Source organism: Ahaetulla prasina, chromosome 7, assembly GCF_028640845.1.
Source record: "Ahaetulla prasina isolate Xishuangbanna chromosome 7, ASM2864084v1, whole genome shotgun sequence".
Classification (NCBI taxonomy): Eukaryota; Metazoa; Chordata; class Lepidosauria; order Squamata; family Colubridae; genus Ahaetulla; species Ahaetulla prasina.
Genome location: NC_080545.1, coordinates 65,776,206 through 65,795,482, shown reverse-complemented (window position 1 = coordinate 65,795,482; position 19,277 = coordinate 65,776,206). Strand labels below are relative to the sequence as shown.

Below are 19,277 nucleotides of genomic sequence, written 5' to 3'. Positions count from 1 at the left end.
TCCTTTCCTAAACCTGATTTGTGGATGTGTATTTTATTACCTTTGTGTTTAAAGTCTCTATAAATACCAGCCATGCTTTTTTCTAAATGGACTACAACATATGTAAAATTTGTCTGTGATTTGATAGCTCATAACAACAGATGACATTTTGGATTTGTGGATGATTTTGTAAATAGGATGGCTATTGCACAATAAAAAGATGCACACCTAACTTTTTAAATCCCGCTTCTCATGATTTGCACCTGGAATTTCAGATACTATACTATTTCCCCTTTGCTGAACAATAAGCAAGTGAATAATCTGAGTATGTCTCAAAGGGCATATAAACTTTCATAGAAAAAAAATGTTTTATGATATAAATATATTGTATTGATGCAAGAAACACAAGTTAGGGTAATACCAAATGTTCTTTATTGATTTATTCAGCTTGTATGCTGTCCACTACCACTACCAATTTATGCCTGAATTTATCTCCCTGAAAACTAACAAACTAATAACAATCACACATACGCCAACCCAAGATCAAGAAATGTAATATGAAAGTTTCCATTAGAAGGCTATTATAAAACTTTATTATGGTATAATCCACCATAGCACTGAAAGAACAGAACAAATTCTTGAGAAAACCTTGGGTTTGACCTAATATACAATGAAAGAATTATATCAGAAAAAAGGTCTATGTCTATCAAGATCCATGGTCTGAATTCCAATTTACTTACTTAGTGATTCAAATTATAACATTTAACTCAATATTTGTTTTCATTGAAAAATGACAATAATTTTTAGTAAGCAATATTTTCCATATTTAATTGCTTTCCTATAAAAATGAAGTCCAAAATTTTTCAGGAGTACTTTCACAGTGGAGATGGGATCATCTTTTCTTGAAGCCATATTTCTTTCGCTCATAAAAGAGATCTGTTTTTGAACTCCCCAAATTGACAATCTTGGGACAACCATCTCGCTGGAATGGTGCAAAAGTCAAACAGTTAGAACAAGCTAAGCCTAATAGATTCCAAAAGGAATAATCATAGTATCTGTATATCACAATTCCAATAGAATATGTGTCTGCGTGTATGTATGTGTACGAGAGAGAGATTTTCTGTCCTGTATTAACCCACATACTGCCTATAGATCTGTGATGGTGAACTTATGCACAGGTGGCACGCGTAGCCATATCAGTGGGCACATAAGCTCAGCTCTGCCAGCTGATTTTCGGGTCTTCTGGGCCCACCAGAAGTAGGGAAACAAGCTGTTTCCTGCCTCTGGGGTGAGGTGGGGAAGGCCCGTTTTTCTCTCTCACTTGGCTCCAGGGCTTCTCTAGGAGTCTGGAGAGGGCGAAAACGGCCTTCCCCATCCCCCTGGAGGTCCTCCAAATGCCAGAAACGGCCCAGATGTTGTCAAACGGGCTGTTTTGGGGTGGGTGGGTTGCACATGCATCCGTGGAGGTGGGGCGCATAGAATTATGGGTGTGGACACACGCGACCCCCAGACCATCCCTGGCACACAATGGCAAAAAGGTTAGCCATCACTGCTATAGATAATTAAGATGTCCTATTCCTAATATCAAATTAAGAGATAGTACTTTACATTTCAGACTGCAGTCTTAGAAAGCACTTACTTAAAAGCAGCCTGTCACTAAATTTGATGAGACTAGCATAGAAATACAAAAGGGTAGGATTTGTTTCAATGTAATTTCTCCATAAAATTCTACAATCAATTGTAATTGCACAAAAGGTAAATTATTTGAATAGCACTATCCTGAAACTCAGGAACGTAGAATTTGACATAATAGCAAACAAATAAAAACAATGAAGCAGGCATAGACAACAAAAAGGGCAAAAATCCAGTAAAGGTGAATGGATATAATACATTCAAAGTACAGGTTCTTTAAAAGTAAGAGACAGTATATGGCAGATGTACTAACTTTCTAAAAAAAAAAATCCCACTCATGATGCTTGTACCTTATGAAATACTTTGTTTCTTTGGTTCATCTGAGTGACTTTTGAAAGGCTTCTGCTAAAATGGGAAAGACTTTTGTACATGTTTCTTTTCTTATCTTTCCAACTGTTTTATTTCTTCCTATCATTACAAGGGCAGGGTCTGTTTTTTTTCATTCAACCAAGTACTGATCCATTAGTTGTGACAGGAATTGACCAACCAGTTTGGTACATGAGCCAGCCATCATGGGCTGAAAGCAATAGCAATAAGCATTTAGACTTATATACCACTTCACAGTGCTTTACAGCCCTCCAAGTGATTTACAGAGTCAGCATATTGCTCCCAACAATCTGGGTCCTCATTTTACCCACCTTGGAAGGATGGAAGGATCAGTCAACTTTGAGCCCGGTGAGATTTGAACCGCCAGATTGCAGGCAGCCAGCAGTCAACAGAAGTAACCTGCAATACTGCACTCTAACCACTGCACCAACATGGCTCATAGTGGTCAGGCTCTCAGCAGTCACCCAGCTAGCTTTCATAGAATTCAAGAGTCTTCTGGTTTTTAGCCTGGTGCCTTAAATGTTAGACCAAACTGGCTCTCCAATTATCTTCCAAGCTACTGTATATTTATTCAATTGCTACCCTAATGTTCAACTCATCATCATCACCATTTAGCCATTGTCTATTCACTGCAGGATGAAGGCTTCTTTCGCAATTTTTCAACCAATATGGTCCTAAGCTTTATTTTGACAATTGGGTCTGCAATACTTGCTGATATCATCATCCATCTTGTTTTAGGTCTCTTTTGTGGATGCTTTTTATCAAGTGGGATCCATTCTATGACTGCCTTGGTCCACCTGCCGTCAATGCTATGTGACCAGCTCATTTCCATTTCAATTCTTCTACACTTTTGATGATATCATGTATTATAATACTGGAAGTTTATTTAAACAATTAGTTCTAATCTCCTATAATCTAAATCATAAATAAGATATAGAATTATGTCCAAAAATTAATTTGAGAAAATTTGATTAAGAATTCTCACTTTTAAGTAGTTTAACATAAAAAAGGCACATATTAGATAAAAATAAATGTAGATATTTAAATTCAAATGCCCCAAGTTTACATAGTTTATTGAGCAACCATAATTTAAGAATACTATATATATATATATATATATATATATATATATATATATGTAGGTCTTTGGTTGTTCGGGTTTTCTCCCGTGTAAAATTGGAAATGTCTTGGCAACGTTTCGACGAAGTCTCATTCGTCATCTTCAGGCTTCAGCTTCGTGCTTCTGGGAGCAATGTGTGATCGCAGCTGTTTCTTCCTTTTAACTGCTAAGTGGGGGTTTGAACTGATTGGGTGGGAGCTTGGCTGTGCTCTGATTGGATGGAGGTTTTTTTGTGCTCTGATTGGCTGGGGGTGTGTCCTGTTTGGGTGGGGGCTTGGTTGTGCTCAATTTAGTCTGTGTTGCAGGGGGATTTGAGCTGGTGAGCTGCATAGCTGTTGTTTGGCTTTGTGGTGGTGCTACATCTTCATAGTGGGTGACCCCACCACCTACCTAAACATAGACCCCACCACCTACCTAGAAAAAACCACTAGATCCAAAATAAAAGCCTCCCCCATCAGCGAAGAAATCCAACAAAGAATCATTCCCAGAGAGAAATCATCCAGATGCCCTAAGCTCTATGGTCTCCCAAAGATACACAAAGAAGGAACCCCACTTAGACCCATAGTCAGCTCCATAGGCTCACCTCTACAAAACCTAGCCAAATTTCTCGCCAAACAACTACAGCCCTATGCAGAATCCATCACCTCACACGTAAAAAACTCATTCCAGTTCATAGAGATCATAAAGAAACAAAACTTACAGCCCAGCGACCTACTCGTGAGCTTTGATGTCATATCCCTCTTCACCCAAGTGCCAATCAAAGAAGCCTTGACAGCTATCCAAAACAAATATAACCCCCCAAGCACATCCTAGATCTGACCAACCACTGCCTATCCAACACATACTTCATCTATAATGGACAAAAATACAAACAAGTAGAAGGAGCACCCATGAGATCACCCTCTCACCTGTCATTGCCAATCTCTACATGGAACACTTTGAAACCCAAGCTCTAGAAAAATCTGATCACAAACCCAAACTCTGGCTCAGATATGTAGACGACACCTTCATAATCTGGCCACACGGGAAAGAAAAACTTGACAACTTCCTCACACACCTCAATAGCCTACACCCCAAAATACAGTTCACCATGGAAACAGAAGTTAACAACCAACTTCCCTTCCTGGATGTCTTAGTCTACAGGAAACCCAATGGCTCCCTAGGACACACCATCTACCAGAAGAAAACACACACACACCGCTATCTGCACGCACTCACACCACCACCCAGCACAGATCAACTCCGTAGCCAAGACACTCATCTCCAGAACAAAATGCTTAGCTGACGAACAACACCTAAAAACCGAACTAGACACTCTCACTAACGTACTAACATCCAATGGATTCCAAAGAAATAAGATTACCAAGCTAATCCAAAAAGAACCCCCCACTAAAATCCAAGACAGAGAACAAGAAAACGGCACAGCCCTCCTCCCATATATAAAAGGCACCACAGACAGAATCAGCAAGATCCTCCACAAACACAACATCAAGACAGCATTCTGCACAAACCGAAAAATATCCACCATCCTAAGAAACCCCAAAGACAAAATTGAGTTAGAAAATCAAGGAGTATATGAAATCCCATGCACTGCCTGCCCTACCACATACATTGGACAAACCAACAGAAGAATATGTGCATTGAAGAACACAAGAACTCAGTCAAAAGAGGAACCAACTTCTTCCCTGGTCCAACACTTTAAAGTCACAGGACATGATATTGACTTTAAAAGACCAGAACTATCGCCAAAACTGAACACTTTAACAACAGAATAATCAGAGAAGCCATTGAGATAAACGCCCACACAGCATGAACAAAGCGAGATGATACCTCCGCCTACCAGCCATTTGAAACCCGCCCTTATTGACAAACGAGTCCCTAACACGAGGAATGACACCAGACCCACACTCACGAGGTCCACACAGGATGTCACCACCGCACATCCACCCAGAAAGCAGACCCAAACCCACACTGATCAAGAAGCACGATCAAGGACCAGAAGCCAGACCGCAGCTGCAACATTAGCCATTTCAAACCCCTCCAATCCATACATGCAGCAGACTGACACCCACTATGAAGATGTAGCACCACCACAAAGCCAAACAACAGCTATGCAGCTCACCAGCTCAAATCCCCCTGCAACACAGACTAAATTGAGCACAACCAAGCCCCCACCCAAACAGGACACACCCCCAGCCAATCAGAGCACAAAAAAACCTCCATCCAATCAGAGCACAGCCAAGCTCCCACCCAATCAGTTCAAACCCCCACTAGCAGTTAAAAGGAAGAAACAGCTGCGATCACACATTGCTCCCAGAAGCACGAAGCTGAAGCCTGAAGATGACAAATGAGACTTCGTCGAAACGTTGCCAAGACATTTCCAATTTTACACGGGAGAAAACCTGAACAACCAAAGACCTACATACAAACACCCGTGAAAACCTCAGAAAACATATATATATATATATATATATACACACACACACACACATTTATATATATATTTATATATATACATTTATATATATTTATATTCTTTCAGAAAGTATTCAGACCCCCTTCACTTTTCTTATGCTACAGTTGTTGAAATTCATTTTAAAACTTAAATATCACATTGGCATAAGTATTCAGACCTTTTGCAACAAATACTTAAAATTCAGCTCCGGTGCCCCATATTTCTCTTGACTGTTGCTAACATGTTTCTATATTTTGATTGGAGTCAACTTGTGGTAAATTAAATTGATTGGACATGATTTGGGAAGGCACAAACCTCTCTATAAAGCTGTCACAGCTGACAATGCATACTGTAGCAGAGCAAAAGCCATGAGATCAAAGGAACTGCCTGCAGAGCTCAGAGATAGGATTATTGCAAGGCACAGATCTGGGGAAGGCTACAATAAAATTTCTCCTGCATTGAAGGTTCTAACAGTACAATGGCCTCCATAATTCTCAAATGGAAGATGTATGGCACAATCAGGACTGTTCCAAGAGCTGGTTGCCCAGTCAAACTGAGCAATTGATGGAGAAAGGGCCTTAGTAAGAGAGATGACCAAGAATGCGATGGTCACTTTGACTGTGTGCCAGAGATCCTGTATGGAGATGGGACAACAATCACTACAGCCCTCCACCAATCTGGGCTTTATGGCAGAGTGGCTAGATGGAAGCCTCTCCTCAGTGAAAAACACATGAAAACCTGCTTAGAGTTTGCAAAAAAGCACCTGAAGGTCTCTCAGACTGTGAGGAACAAGTATCTCTGTCTGATGAAATCAAGATCAAACTCTTTGCCTCTAAATGTTATGTCTGAAGGAAACCAGCAACTGCCCATCACCTTCCCAATATTATGCCAACAGTGAAGCTTGGTGGTGGGAGCATCATGCTGTGGGGGTGTTTTTTCAGCAGCAGGGAAATTGGTCAGGGTTGAGGGAAAGATGAATGGAGCAAAGTTACAGGGATATCTTTAATGAAAACCTGTTTCACAGTGCTGAGGACCTAACACTGGGCTGAAAGTTCACTTTCCAACATGACAACACACAGCCAAGAAACACAGGAGTGGCTTAGGGATAACTCTGTAAATGTCCTACAGTAGCCCAGCCAGAGCCCTGACTTGTACCCTACTGAACATCTCTGGAGGGACCTGAAAATGCCTATCTACAGACTCAGCTTGAGAGGATTTGCAAGGAAGAGTAGCAGAAAATCCTCCAATCCAGGTGTGAAAAGCTTGTCGCGTCATACACAAAAAGACTCGAGGCTGTAATTGCTGCCAAAGGTGCTTCAAAAAAGTACTGAGTGAAGGTCTGAATACTTATGCCAATGTAATATTTCCATTTTTTCTTTTTAACAAATTTACAGACATTTCTAAAAATCTGTTTTTACTTTGTCATTATGGGGTACTGAGTGTAGATTAATGAGGAAAAAATGAATTTCAGCAACTGTAGAATCAGGCTGAAGCATAACAAAATTGACAAAAGTGAAGGGGGTCTGAATACTTTCTGAATGCACTGTATGTATGTACATATGTTTAAAAGGATACAAATAAAAAAAAATCTAAAAAACTTACATCTTTTTCCTGAATAGTACATTCCTTGCAATAATAAGCATCAGAGACTCCAGGACCCCCACATATCACACAACGTCCTTGGTAAGAGCCATAGTTGCACTCATCACAAATGCGCACCAATGTACAAGGCCGTACATAAGAGTCGCAGATAACACATTTGCCATCACCTGAGAACAAAAGTGTACACGTTTCATTTGAGACGAGATACACAGAAGATAACATTCAAACAAAGCAAAGCTGTAGTCCAACTGATTACATAGGGAATATATTTTAAAGGTAATCACTGGACCTTTTTCTTCCACCTTACATGTTTGCAGTGGATTTTTAACATCCAAAATATAAATATATCATCTTGCAGACTGCATTTAGAAGTTGCAAAAGACAAATGGCATATACGGTAAGTGACTTTCATCTTATCTTTAATCCAACTATTATTTTGTAGTGTATGGGGAAAGAATCCTCTTTAACCAACTCTAACCTTTTTCTTTCTTTTACAAAGCACTATCAAGTTTGGGGCATAAACAAATAGAATGAATCAATCCAAAATAATATTTTGTCAATCCAAGCTTACAATTTTTCTTAGGATGGGAAAACTCAAGAGTTTATAAACTATTTATTTGCTTATACAAAAGAAATGCTGAAAAGACAAGTAGCGTTTAGGCAATGCTTAACAAAGCAATTTAGAAATATATCACTGAAGTCAGTGTAGGGGGTGGAATCTCAAAGAATGAACAGAAGTCAATGAAAGGTATTGAAGTGATGGATAGCACCTTTTAAAATCAACGATCAACTGTAAGGAATAAGCAGTCAAAAAACATACTGCAACTAGCACTTGGTAGAGCAGACATGGAAAAGATACACACATGCTGTAATGTCTCTATAAAGATCAGTACTGGGCAAGCAATGTAAATAAAGTCCCAGCGACCCATTATGGAAGTGAAAGTTGAATGTTGAAGAAGTGGGATAGGAGGGGCACTGACATTTTTGATCTTTGGTGTTGAAGAAAATTCCAGAGAATACTATGGATAGCCAAAAAAACCAAACACATGGATCATCAAACAAATCAATCCAAAGTTCTCACTCAAGACACAAAATGACCTGGCTCAAATTATTCTACTCTGGCCACATTATGCAAAGATTTAGCTTCCTAGAGAAGGGCCTGATGTTGAGAAAGGTTGAAGAAAGGAGAGTGTGACTAACAGCAAGATGAAGAAACTCAGTTATAGTGGTGATGAGTGCAGTTGGAAGATCTGAAAGGATGGAGACAGATTGTTATGGAAAAATCTGTGGTGATTAGGAGTTGAAAATGAACTTGATAATACACATCAATGAATGCAGTAAAATATAAATAAGACAATGACAAGCACTGGACGATATAGATTTAGAAATACCTACTAATGAAGAGATTCACATTCATTATCTGTGCCCTAATTCATGTAAGTTTATTCCTACTTAAAGAACAAATGACTTCTTTTTGCAGTTCAGTTCTATTTTTATTGGGTGGGAAAAACTATAATTCCTCTGCTCAAAATCTTGCCACCAGCATTCAATTTCTAGTTTCCAGAAGGAATAAAACTATTGGTTTACATTAGTGTGGCATGAAGCAATTGATCATGAGGTAGTGTAACAACTACATTTCTCTATCTATATTTTCCTAGTCTATACTAACCTGCACTATTGCTTCGGCCTCATAATGGCAAGTATTCAGCACTCTGTATACAGCATGCGGACCCTTTTAGATCCCTTTTTGAAGTCATTTGGTACCTAGAATTTCACTATCAATATTTGCCAGGTATATCTAAAAAATAAAGATGGCTGAAATAAACTATTCTCAAAAGTAATATATCTAACACCTAAAAATAAACCACCACAGAAACAGCAAACCTATCCATCAGTATGTCAGGATGATATCTTTGGCTACCATTCAAATAATGTTAAATGATAATGCATCCTCCTATATCCATTGAAATATTACTTATCCCTACCTTACAGTCAAGGAAAACTGCATGTCATGCCACTAGCAGCAGCATTTTTAAAAAATCTTCACAATAAAAGTTATAAACTATCTGGAACTAATTAAATACTTTGCTATTTCTTTATCTGTAGGAAGGTTGGCACAAAAATTATGCGCATGTTTATAAGTGTTTCTTGGTCCTATTTTCCTTTGCAGAGGGATCTTTCCATGGTCGTCTTTCAGGTAAATATGATGCATATATTCCAGCTTGTCTGAAAGGACCAGCAATATATTTGATGTTGTATACAGTATTAAGATTGACACCTGTGGGCTGATTCAGCCAACTATTTTTAAGTTATCATTTGATGCTAAAAACAGCTTTCATATAAGTTGTAGACCTTTTTGTTACTTCTCACATTTCTAGACACAGATTTGCTATGCTTTATCTTCTGATCATATTATGGTTCATTTAACCTTGTCACTTACATAGTTTTCTATATCATTTGCAGGCTCAGTTCAAAGAGCTAATGAAGCCCTTAGTATTTGATGACAGGTTATCTGAAGATTCACACTCCCCCTTCATATTTCATTCTTTCTAATATTTTATTTTCAAATTATAAAATGTTTTGGCTACTCTCATATTTTAATTAACTATCTAGCTTTTTGGAAACACTACCAAATCAACCAAGTTTCCTGATTTAGGTCGAAGGAGTTGCTAGTCAGATATATCGCAAGTCTATTCAAAGTGCAATAATACAGCTATATATATGAAATTTAGTTCCAAAGAGTATCTACGTTTAGAATTTACTTGCACATAAAAGTAGAGCTTTAGACAACCTCTTGCAGATGCCATATGATCTCAGAATTGTTTTTAAAATTTGCAGATAGGTTTTAACTGCACCTCTGCATGTATCAAAACAGCTTTTGGAAATGAAATCCAAACCTTTAAGAACACTAATGATTTTAATTTAAGTTATTCCAAGAAATTCATTATATTCACAAAATAAAGATGATATTTTTAGTCAATTAGTGAACAATTCTGGCATGAATTCACGCAAATATGTATGAAGCTATACTTACATTTTTCACATAGTCTTCCAATAGCTGCAACAGCAAAAAATAAAGTCATATTGATATTCAAAGTTTAAAAAACCCCATCAATTTAAATATTATGTATTCCCTTTATTATCCTAATATTCATGTATATATGAAGTGAGATAAGCACGGTTTTTAAAGACAGCAGTGAAGGTTTATGTTCCACTAAGTCAGAGACTAGTAGTGACATACAGGTAATCCTCAAATTATTATCACAATTGAGCCCAAAATTTATGTTGTTAAGAAATACAGTTAACAAGTAGGAGGCAAATGTCTTCACCACTAGGCCACCATACTGCTCATATGTATATATTACTGTCAATGTATGAAATTAGGTGTTTTATAGAATGTCTAGTAAATCTATAGAAGGCTAAAAATGGAATGTCAATGTATGATCTTAATATTTCACATATTTCCTAAGCATTCAATGCAATGCCAAAAGGCAAACCGGCAAAGTATAAAATACTCCTGCTAAAATACCATTCTAGCTTTCATTGGTGCAACAAATAGTTCATGCATTCTATTGATTTCCTAGGGATTCTATATAATGCCAGCTTTTCACACATTGGCAGTAGCATATATATATATAAGCTTCATTGCTCAGCTTGCTAACAAAAAGGAGAGGCCAGAATTTCACAGCTGTAGATTAGAGGATCTTCTTGTCAGTAAATAATAAAAAAAATGTGTTTGCTATATCCGTTTAAAATAGTAAGTAAAAATGTTCTTCTTAACAAGCTATTGAAGAAAATCATCAGTGAACTATTTTAATATATGTGTGTGTGTGTGTGTGTGTGTGTAAAAAACAACAACTTGTGTTTGACGATTTCTTAACTGATCCAGATTACATAATCATGCTATAGCATTTATTGAATAAGTCATAATTAACTGGATGCACAAAACAGGTAAAGATTTGAAAGGCTACTTTCTTGTAACCAATAGTTAGATTTTAATTTTGTTGGATTGAATTGTCAGAAATTAGGGAATCTCCTGATATACACTTTTGGGGGAAGTTTAAGAAAAGAATGGGCATCTGGCCCAGGATCTTAAGATGTAACAATGATATATAAATAAAAGGGCATAATCTTCGTAACATTCTACTTAATCCATTGTCCAACCCAGGCATTGCTTATCAACCTTCCAGTCCATTCTGAAAAAGGAAAACTTCCTTGTAAGTTTTCCAAGTGCCAACAATAAAAAAGAAAAAATATTTTTCTGGTTCAACTCATTTTCCTTTTCCTCTTGGTTTATTTCAGTGCCTGCCATCCACTTTCATTACACATTCCTCAGAAATCCTAGATATTTCATTGTAAAAGACTTCAAGGAGAATTCTAATACAATGGAACAATTTCAGAATGCTCTAATTTCAGACACTTCCTTTATCATTAGGCTGCTCCCTTGCCCAGCAAGGCTTCTCAAATTCTTCAGTTTGCCCATTTTGGGCACTTTACTTTTACATGATGGAACCATTGATCCTGAAAATGGGTGATGGTTTTTTTACCCCACCTCTATTACTTTATAAGTATCTCAAGGCAGCGAACATACATACCGGTAACAGACCCTCCTATTTTCCCCACAACAGCCACCAACAACTGTGAGGTTGTTCTGAGCCGAGAGAGTGACTGGCCTAAACTCACCCATTTTATTTTAATATTATAAAAAAATATTATTTATTAATCAAATTTGTACAGCCGCCAGACTTACAAAAAGCTTTTAGCTATATAGCACATGCCATTAAACGTGGCAGAATTGCCCAGCATGCTGATTGGGAACGAGTAGCTGAAATCAACTTGAACGGCTACCATGCATAGTTTATAATAGTGCATAGTCCCGCCCGCCATCTTTTAAACGAAACTCTCCTTCAGGTCTGGGCTGCAGGGTAATACTCGTCCTCTCTTTAACGGACTACTCACCCACTCCCGCCTGTTTGCGGCAGAAGATTAAATCCGGATGATGTTTAGCCATCACCTCAGGTTCCCGTCTCGCGCCGTTGTTAACGACGTTTTACCCGTGACCTCTTACTCTTTAGGTCCCAAAGGACGATAGAAGTCCTGCGAATTAATCAGAGGGCTTCCTCTCTTAGCGAAAGAAAAGTACGACCTCTTGTTTCAAGCTTTAAAATACTGTAGAACTAACAATTTAGGTAAAGAAGGAGAATATGAAGTTTTGACTTATTATTAAATTGTACCGCTCTCTCTTCTAGGACCCGAAAAAGCCCGCCCCTTGAATCTACCATCACTAATCGTATAGTTTACCCTGTATTGTAAATGGATTCATATAAAAGCCTCGAAAGAGGTAGTCAGAGCCGGGTTTGTTTTTTTTAATTTGTAAGAATTATAAGATGCAGATTATATTAAGTGCAAGTAATCGTGCATCTAAACAAGCATTTTTAAAAGCGTGTAAATATTTGAAAGGAATAAAAAACAAAGTATCGACATGTAATTCGTAGTTTTAGGAGCCAGCATGCAGTTGAAGGCTAAACTTGCCTTGAAAGGAGTAAGTGAATTATTTTTTATTTAATCCTAAAAAAGCTTGGGTTCTGAGGGGGAATCGGATTCTATAGCAGCCCCACGTCTAACGCTTAATTGCAGGACTCTTCATGTGCATCCTTCGAAACCTTTCTGATCACTACATACTTTTATGACTTTAACATAACACAAACTGTTGCCAAATTCTGCACAATAACGTTAAAAAAAATTTCTGGGTTTTCACGTCCAGCTAGAATAATCAGGTTGATCACATGCGACGTGCTCTACTATTATATTGCTGTTTATAATCTCCAGTTACTTAATTTTAAAACTAATATTATCGAAGCATATAATTTTACTCATCACTCTGAATTTTAATTAAAAGTTAATCTTAGTTAACCTATAGCTTTTCTATCTTTAGTTTTCTAACTTTATAGCTTTTACTTTATCATTTTTTAATTCTATAGTGTCTGTTCTCTCATGTACCAAGCACTCCCTCTTTTGACGTTAATTGCAGTCAAGGCAGTTTTACTTAATGCACTTAACAGATTGCATTGCAAACTGCAGGACTATCATAATTAAATCAGGTTATCTTTAAGAATACAATCCACTTACTAGGGAATAAGCTCCACTGAATTCAGGGCAAGGTATTTCTGTGTATAAATTAAAATTGTACCTTGCTGCAAGATTAACTGCCTTTGCTTTTCTAGTGGCATACATATGTAATTTTAGATTCTAGATTTTCATTTATTCTATCATCTCCCCACATTACATGATAAGGTGTTTAATTGCTCTTAGTATCTGATAAGTCAGTACTGCTATATGTTTGGAGCAGATTTTCATTCTGATCCGCTACAAATTTTGCTCCGGCTATACACGTTCAAAGACTAACCTATCTAGTCCTTTCACAATAAAAGCCCATACTTCACCCGCTCGTGTGCAATCGGAGGCCAATAGACTTATTTTATGTAGGCAGCGTTTGCTTCAGCCACTGAAACAGAAATAAATACAAATTTTTCAACGTAAAGCGGTAGTAACCCTGTCCAAGATTAGTTCCTGTACGTTTTTCAGGTCTCTTATGTTTTTATACAATAATTGACAACTGCGGAATTTTTTTAACTGCTTCTTGTTAATCTTTCAGTCCTCCGGAACTACTTGTATTATAACTTCCAGGGCCAAGGAGACTGTCTCTCTTGAATTCTTGGAAAGGAAAGCGTGACGATGGCCCTAAAAAAGCCCCGCCTATCAGCACGTTTTTTACAAAACGTCGGTGCGTGACGCTATTGCCAGGCGACTTCATCTTTGTCAGTGAACAAAATGGCGCCGTATTATGTCCTAGTCAGTCGGTTACAGGTGAGCAAAGTGGCGATAGAGCGGGTTGCTAATAGATCCGAGGTAAAAAGCGAGCGCCGACCATCTAGCTGATGGCGAGGATGGCAGCCGAAGGGGGCCTGTCTGTTCTGTTCTTGGGTTCTTAGCATTCTCCTTCCTCTCTGTAGGTCAGCATGTTCCTCCTGCTTGTAGCTCTCTGGAGCGCGTGGAGTAATATTTGCTCGGTAGCAAAGCGGCAAATCGACTTCTCTCCTCGGCATGTGCATTAATAGGTTTTGCTCTTTTTTTATACTGCTAGTCTGCCTGGTAGTTCTCTGCCCTTGCAGCCAAGGTGAGGGCAAGGTGACTGGCATTCTGCCGTGCTTTTTGAGGAAACTTAGGTCATTGTGATTCAATCATTCAATATGTATTGCAAACATGCTGAATATTGCTTTGCTGTCATGTCTTATAGTTTGAAATAATTAGGCCAGCTAGATTCAATTCCTACCCTATTCAAATGATTCTGTTCTGAACTCCTAATGAATTGCAGTGCTTGCAGTAAAAGTGCAAGATATTAATATGGCATATTGCTTTGTTTTGTGTAAGAAAATCACCATTTTTAAGGCACGTTATTTTAGAGCAGGGGTCAGTATGTCTTGATATGCATACAGTCACAGCCTTTTCAAACATACTTAGGAATTCTACAATCATAATTTTTCTACTAAGGAGATGCAATAAGAGAATATTTTAGTGGGTATTTCTCAAGCAGTCTAATTCATAAAATCATTGAATCCATCATTTTGTTTATACAAACTTGATAACTATCATTCAGCTCTGTTATGTTTTTATTTTTATCCTGCTTTTATTTTTAACTCAAGGCAGTGAACATAACTAATGCTTTTCCGTCCTTCTTTTCATTCTACAACAACAGCCCTATGAGGTGGGTTTGGCTGAGAAAGAGTGACAGGCCCAGTGTCACCCAGTTGGCTTTTATGCCTAAAACAGGACTAGAACTCATGGTTTCCTATTTTCAATCTATCCTGATACTTTAACTACTGGACCAAACTCATTATACAATATTTCGAGTATATGTAGAATTTGGAACAAATTTGTGCAAAATTCTTACAATTTTTTCATAATCTCCCACTAAGGCATGCTATTTAGTCAACTTGAAAAACCATGGCTTTAGAGTATTTATTATGTAAATATATAATCCTGTACTTTTATATTGGAATAAGTACTTCTTATATGGGAATAAGTTCCTTTGAATCACCTCTGAATTTAGCAGAATTTGCTACAAATGGATAAACAGACGATTAAAATATTAATAGCTTTTTTATATTAGATTTTAATTAAATGACATCAGAACAATAAATTCTTCTCAGTGATTTTTCCCCCATCTCCTAAGCATAAAATAAGATTTATCAAGTTGTGCACAGTTACCAAAAATCTGAAAAGAGCTACTATCCTATATTAATGTTGCTGTAGTGTTCTTCTGTCACTTATAAAAATTATATGATAATGCTTCTTTTCTTTCTCCCTCCCCCTTGTGGGTGTATTTATTTATTAGTTATTTATATCATGCCCTTAGAATTTTTTACTAATACTTCATACCTCAAGGTGATGAACATACCCAACACGCCTCCTATTTTTTCCACAACAACAATCCTGATAGATGGGTTGGGCCAGTGGTGAAATGTAAAATTTGTTACTACCAGTTCTGTGGGTGTGGTTTGGTGGTGGTAGGTAATGTGACTGGGTGGGCATAGCCAACTTTTTTTTTTTTTTACTTTTAGAAACATTTTTTTACAACCTATTTGGCCGAAGAGGTTGTAGAAAAAATGCTTTTAAAAGGTTCTGACGATCCCAGCTGAGCAGCGCGATCATCAGAGATGGTTTTTTTACTTTTAAAAGCATTTTTTCATCCGAAGAAAAAATGCTTTTAAAAGTAAAAAAAAAAAACCTCTGATGATCGCGCGGCTCAGCTGGGCATGGGGGGGGGAGGGATTTTTGCTACCGGTTCTCCGAACCACCCGCCGCCATCGCTACTGGATAACGTGATCCGGTCTGAACAAGAGCATTTCACCCCTGGGTTGGGCTGAGAGAGTGATTGGCCCAAAGTCATCTAGCTCCCTTTTATGGTTAAGGTGGGACCTGAACTCAGTTTCCTGCTTTCTAGCCAGGTGCCTTCATCACTAGACCAAAGTAGCACTTTATATTTCCATTGTTTTTCTGTGTTGGGTTGTTTTTGTGTATCTGGTTTTTTTTCCATTTTAAACATTTTAACAATTTTGAGCCATCTAGAATTGTTAGAGGAGTTGTGCAGCATATACATTTAACAAATTGTTATTGTATGGTTCATCACACAATCAGCCAGATGTTTAGACTGGATTTTGCATTTTTATCTACCTATCAAATCCTTCCTAAGGACCTAAGGTTGTTGTCTGAATTATTATTAAATAGTATATTGTGCATCATTAAAAATAGAATTATTTAAATATTAAATACTGCTTGCAAAATATGCCATATTTGCTATAGTAAATAGAAACTGATCTATAAGAAAGTAATCTTTGCAAGCTGCATTAAAATGAGTAGAGGGTCATTTCAGTTGGTTTCAGATATCCATCTCTGTGCATACAACCAGAATTACTGCTGTTTTTTCTTTACTGGTTTGTGAATTTGGTTTTTCTTTTAATTTTTGTTTACTTTCTTTAGTGACTCTGGTGCACAGGTGATCAGATAAATATGCTTAATAAATATAAAATGGAAATTGGTTTTGTTAATCTAAAATACTAATTTTCAGAGATTGGGAGTGAATGACTGACTCCATCAGACCTGAGGTGGAACTAAAACTCATGGTCTCCCAGTTTTAGCCTAGTGCCTTCACCACTCAATCAAACTAGCTCTAATTTCTCTCAAGTATTCATTTAATTGTAATTATGGTTTATTGCTTTAGAGCAGTAGTGGAAACCCAATCCAGTACATGAATTAGATCCAATTTTCCAATGTTTCTGGTGGAAAATAGATCAAGAGTAAAATCAAATAACATTTCGAGTCTGATTCGGGATACCACTGTCTTAGTTATAACTCTCATATTTTATCAGCCCTATCTTTAAATGATTAGGTTAGTATTTTGTTTCAGATGAGATGAGATCATAACATAATGCTGACATTATGTTGTTGGATATTGAAAGAAAAATGAACGTGTAGTAAAGTGCTACAAGCATAAAAAACTAGCATTATAAATAAATACATTGTTCAAAAAATGGTACTTCCAGCTTTCTGTTCCCTGCAGAGACCTTTTTAATTCCTAAAAACTTAAAGTCCTGATGAAGTTTAATTATATATTTATACACAGAAAGTATAAATTTAATTGTCAATGATATTAGCTAACTGCTTTCTTATCTGTTCTGTCTCAGCAACTATTAAGTAAAGGAATTCGAAGGTACCATGTATCTACCTTCCTATGCCAACGGTCCAAAGTGGCCATGAGCCAGTTTGAGCCTAATGAATACATACAGTATGAACAGCTTGAAAAAAATATCAACATTGTTCGGAAAAGGTAAGAATGAAGACAATATAGCTGTTATTACACAGAAGTATGTAGTTTTCTGAAGGCTTCATTGTGTAATGTATCTGCTTGGCTTTAGTCCCAAAGGACCAAAATATGCCAGCTGTTTTCATAGAAGATTCAGGGAAGTATAGGCTAGTTTCCTTATCACCCTATCAGGTAATTAGATGAAATGTGCTAGTAAAGGTTATCATGTCGTGTATAGGATAAATTTTGTATTATTGGAATCGAGTTTCTTCATTGCTAAGATTTTAGAGTACTTTCAGAATGCTTAGTATATCAAGCTTGTAAATAAAATTAAATTTGAGGGAAAGTTAGAACAAAATGGTTAATGCAGTTTAGAGTAATCAGTTATAAAGTGCATTGATCTACCTACTGTATTTTTCAGAGTATAAGAAGCACCTTTTCCCCCCAAAAAAGAGGGTAAAAATCTGGGTGTGTCTTATACTCCTCTCAAAGGGAGGTTTCAGAGGCTCAGAAATGAAGCTTCAGAAAAGAAGCCCCCAAATAGAGCTTCAGAAAAGAAACCCCCAAACCAGACCTGGGCAAATTAAGGCCCGCGGGCCATATCCGGCCCTTTGTACGTCCCTGTCCGGCCCGCATGAGGCCAATCATAAACACCATAAATTAAACTTTTTTTTTAACTTTTATTTTGAAAAATAAATTGCACTGGTTCAATAATTGTTTTTCTTATTTAACCAATAGACCACAGTTTCACATAACCTAATATACATATTTACAGAGTGCTTTATTCTTCTGATTATCAGTACCAGCTATTCAAAATATTTAATTTAAGTATTTTACAATGAAAGAAAGTTGGTGGCCCTCTGACACAATTCAGGCTTCTCATGCGGCCCCTGATAAAAATTAATTGCCCACCCCTGCCCTAAACAGAGCTTCAGAGGCTTTTTTTCTGAAGCTCTGTTTAGGAGGCTTTCAAAGGCAGAAAAAACTTTTTTCTGAAATGGAGTTTCAGAAGTTTCAGAGGCAGAAAAAAAAGAGCAAGGCACAGAGCTTACAACCAAGGAACCTGTTGCTAAAATTCACCTCTGGGAACAGCTGATTGGGGGTATTCTGTGAGGCCAATCTATCTGCCAATCAGCTTTTTTTTTATTTTCCTCCCCAAAAACTAATGTGCGTCTTATATTCCAAAAAATACAGTATCTATTGAAGAGGCCTAGGAAATGATAAGTGATCAGAAAAGAGATTCTGGAGTTGTGGATAGCTCAATGAAAATAGTAGCTCATTCAGTAGTTGTGAAAAGGGCAAGTACTATTGTGGGATGTTAGACAATCTAAAATTAACTGTCAGTATGATAATGTCACCATACAATTTTATGATGTTGTTAGACAGTTGTTAAAAAATAATATACTATTCTTCTTGTATTATAGAATAGAAATTAAATAGGTGCAAGAAAAATCTGAAACAGTATTTTGCTTAGGAATGTTTGCTTAGGAAAAATGTAATCCAAAGTAGATATGATACAAATGTTTATAGTTAGGCAGGATATGAAAATGGTGAATAATACCCACATCATTTAGTGAGATTGAACAAAGGAAGATTCAGAAGTAGAATTCTACAATTTGGTAGTAAAAGGCTGAGTAAAGGATTGGGATATGTTAATAGGGTTTACTGGTATCTCGATTTGTGACTTCTCATAGCTGTGATGAGGGGGGAGAGAAGGAGCGCAACCTTCCTCAAATCCA

The 19,277-nt window shown here is 37.2% G+C and overlaps 2 protein-coding genes across 2 annotated transcripts in view; one reads left to right on the top strand and one right to left on the bottom strand.

Moving 5' to 3' along the window:
• Nucleotides 1-388: 388 nt before the first annotated feature.
• Nucleotides 389-12,267, bottom strand: PHF5A (PHD finger protein 5A). Its single transcript, XM_058189673.1, has 4 exons — nucleotides 12,135-12,267; nucleotides 10,210-10,233; nucleotides 7,176-7,342; nucleotides 389-961 (listed from the first exon to the last, which is right to left on the bottom strand). The coding sequence occupies exons 1-4, from the start codon at nucleotides 12,184-12,186 to the stop codon at nucleotides 872-874; spliced, it is 333 nt and encodes a 110-aa protein (XP_058045656.1). The 5' UTR covers nucleotides 12,187-12,267; the 3' UTR covers nucleotides 389-871.
• A 1,604-nt stretch (nucleotides 12,268-13,871) lies between these two features.
• The window catches only part of ACO2 (aconitase 2), a 36,516-nt gene continuing 31,110 nt past the window's right edge, over nucleotides 13,872-19,277 (top strand). Inside the window, exons 1-2 of the mRNA XM_058189668.1 lie at nucleotides 13,872-14,042; nucleotides 17,420-17,562. Of these exons, the coding sequence (XP_058045651.1) occupies nucleotides 14,007-14,042; nucleotides 17,420-17,562 (179 nt within the window). The 5' untranslated portion in view covers nucleotides 13,872-14,006. The remainder of the gene's footprint in view (nucleotides 14,043-17,419; nucleotides 17,563-19,277) is intronic.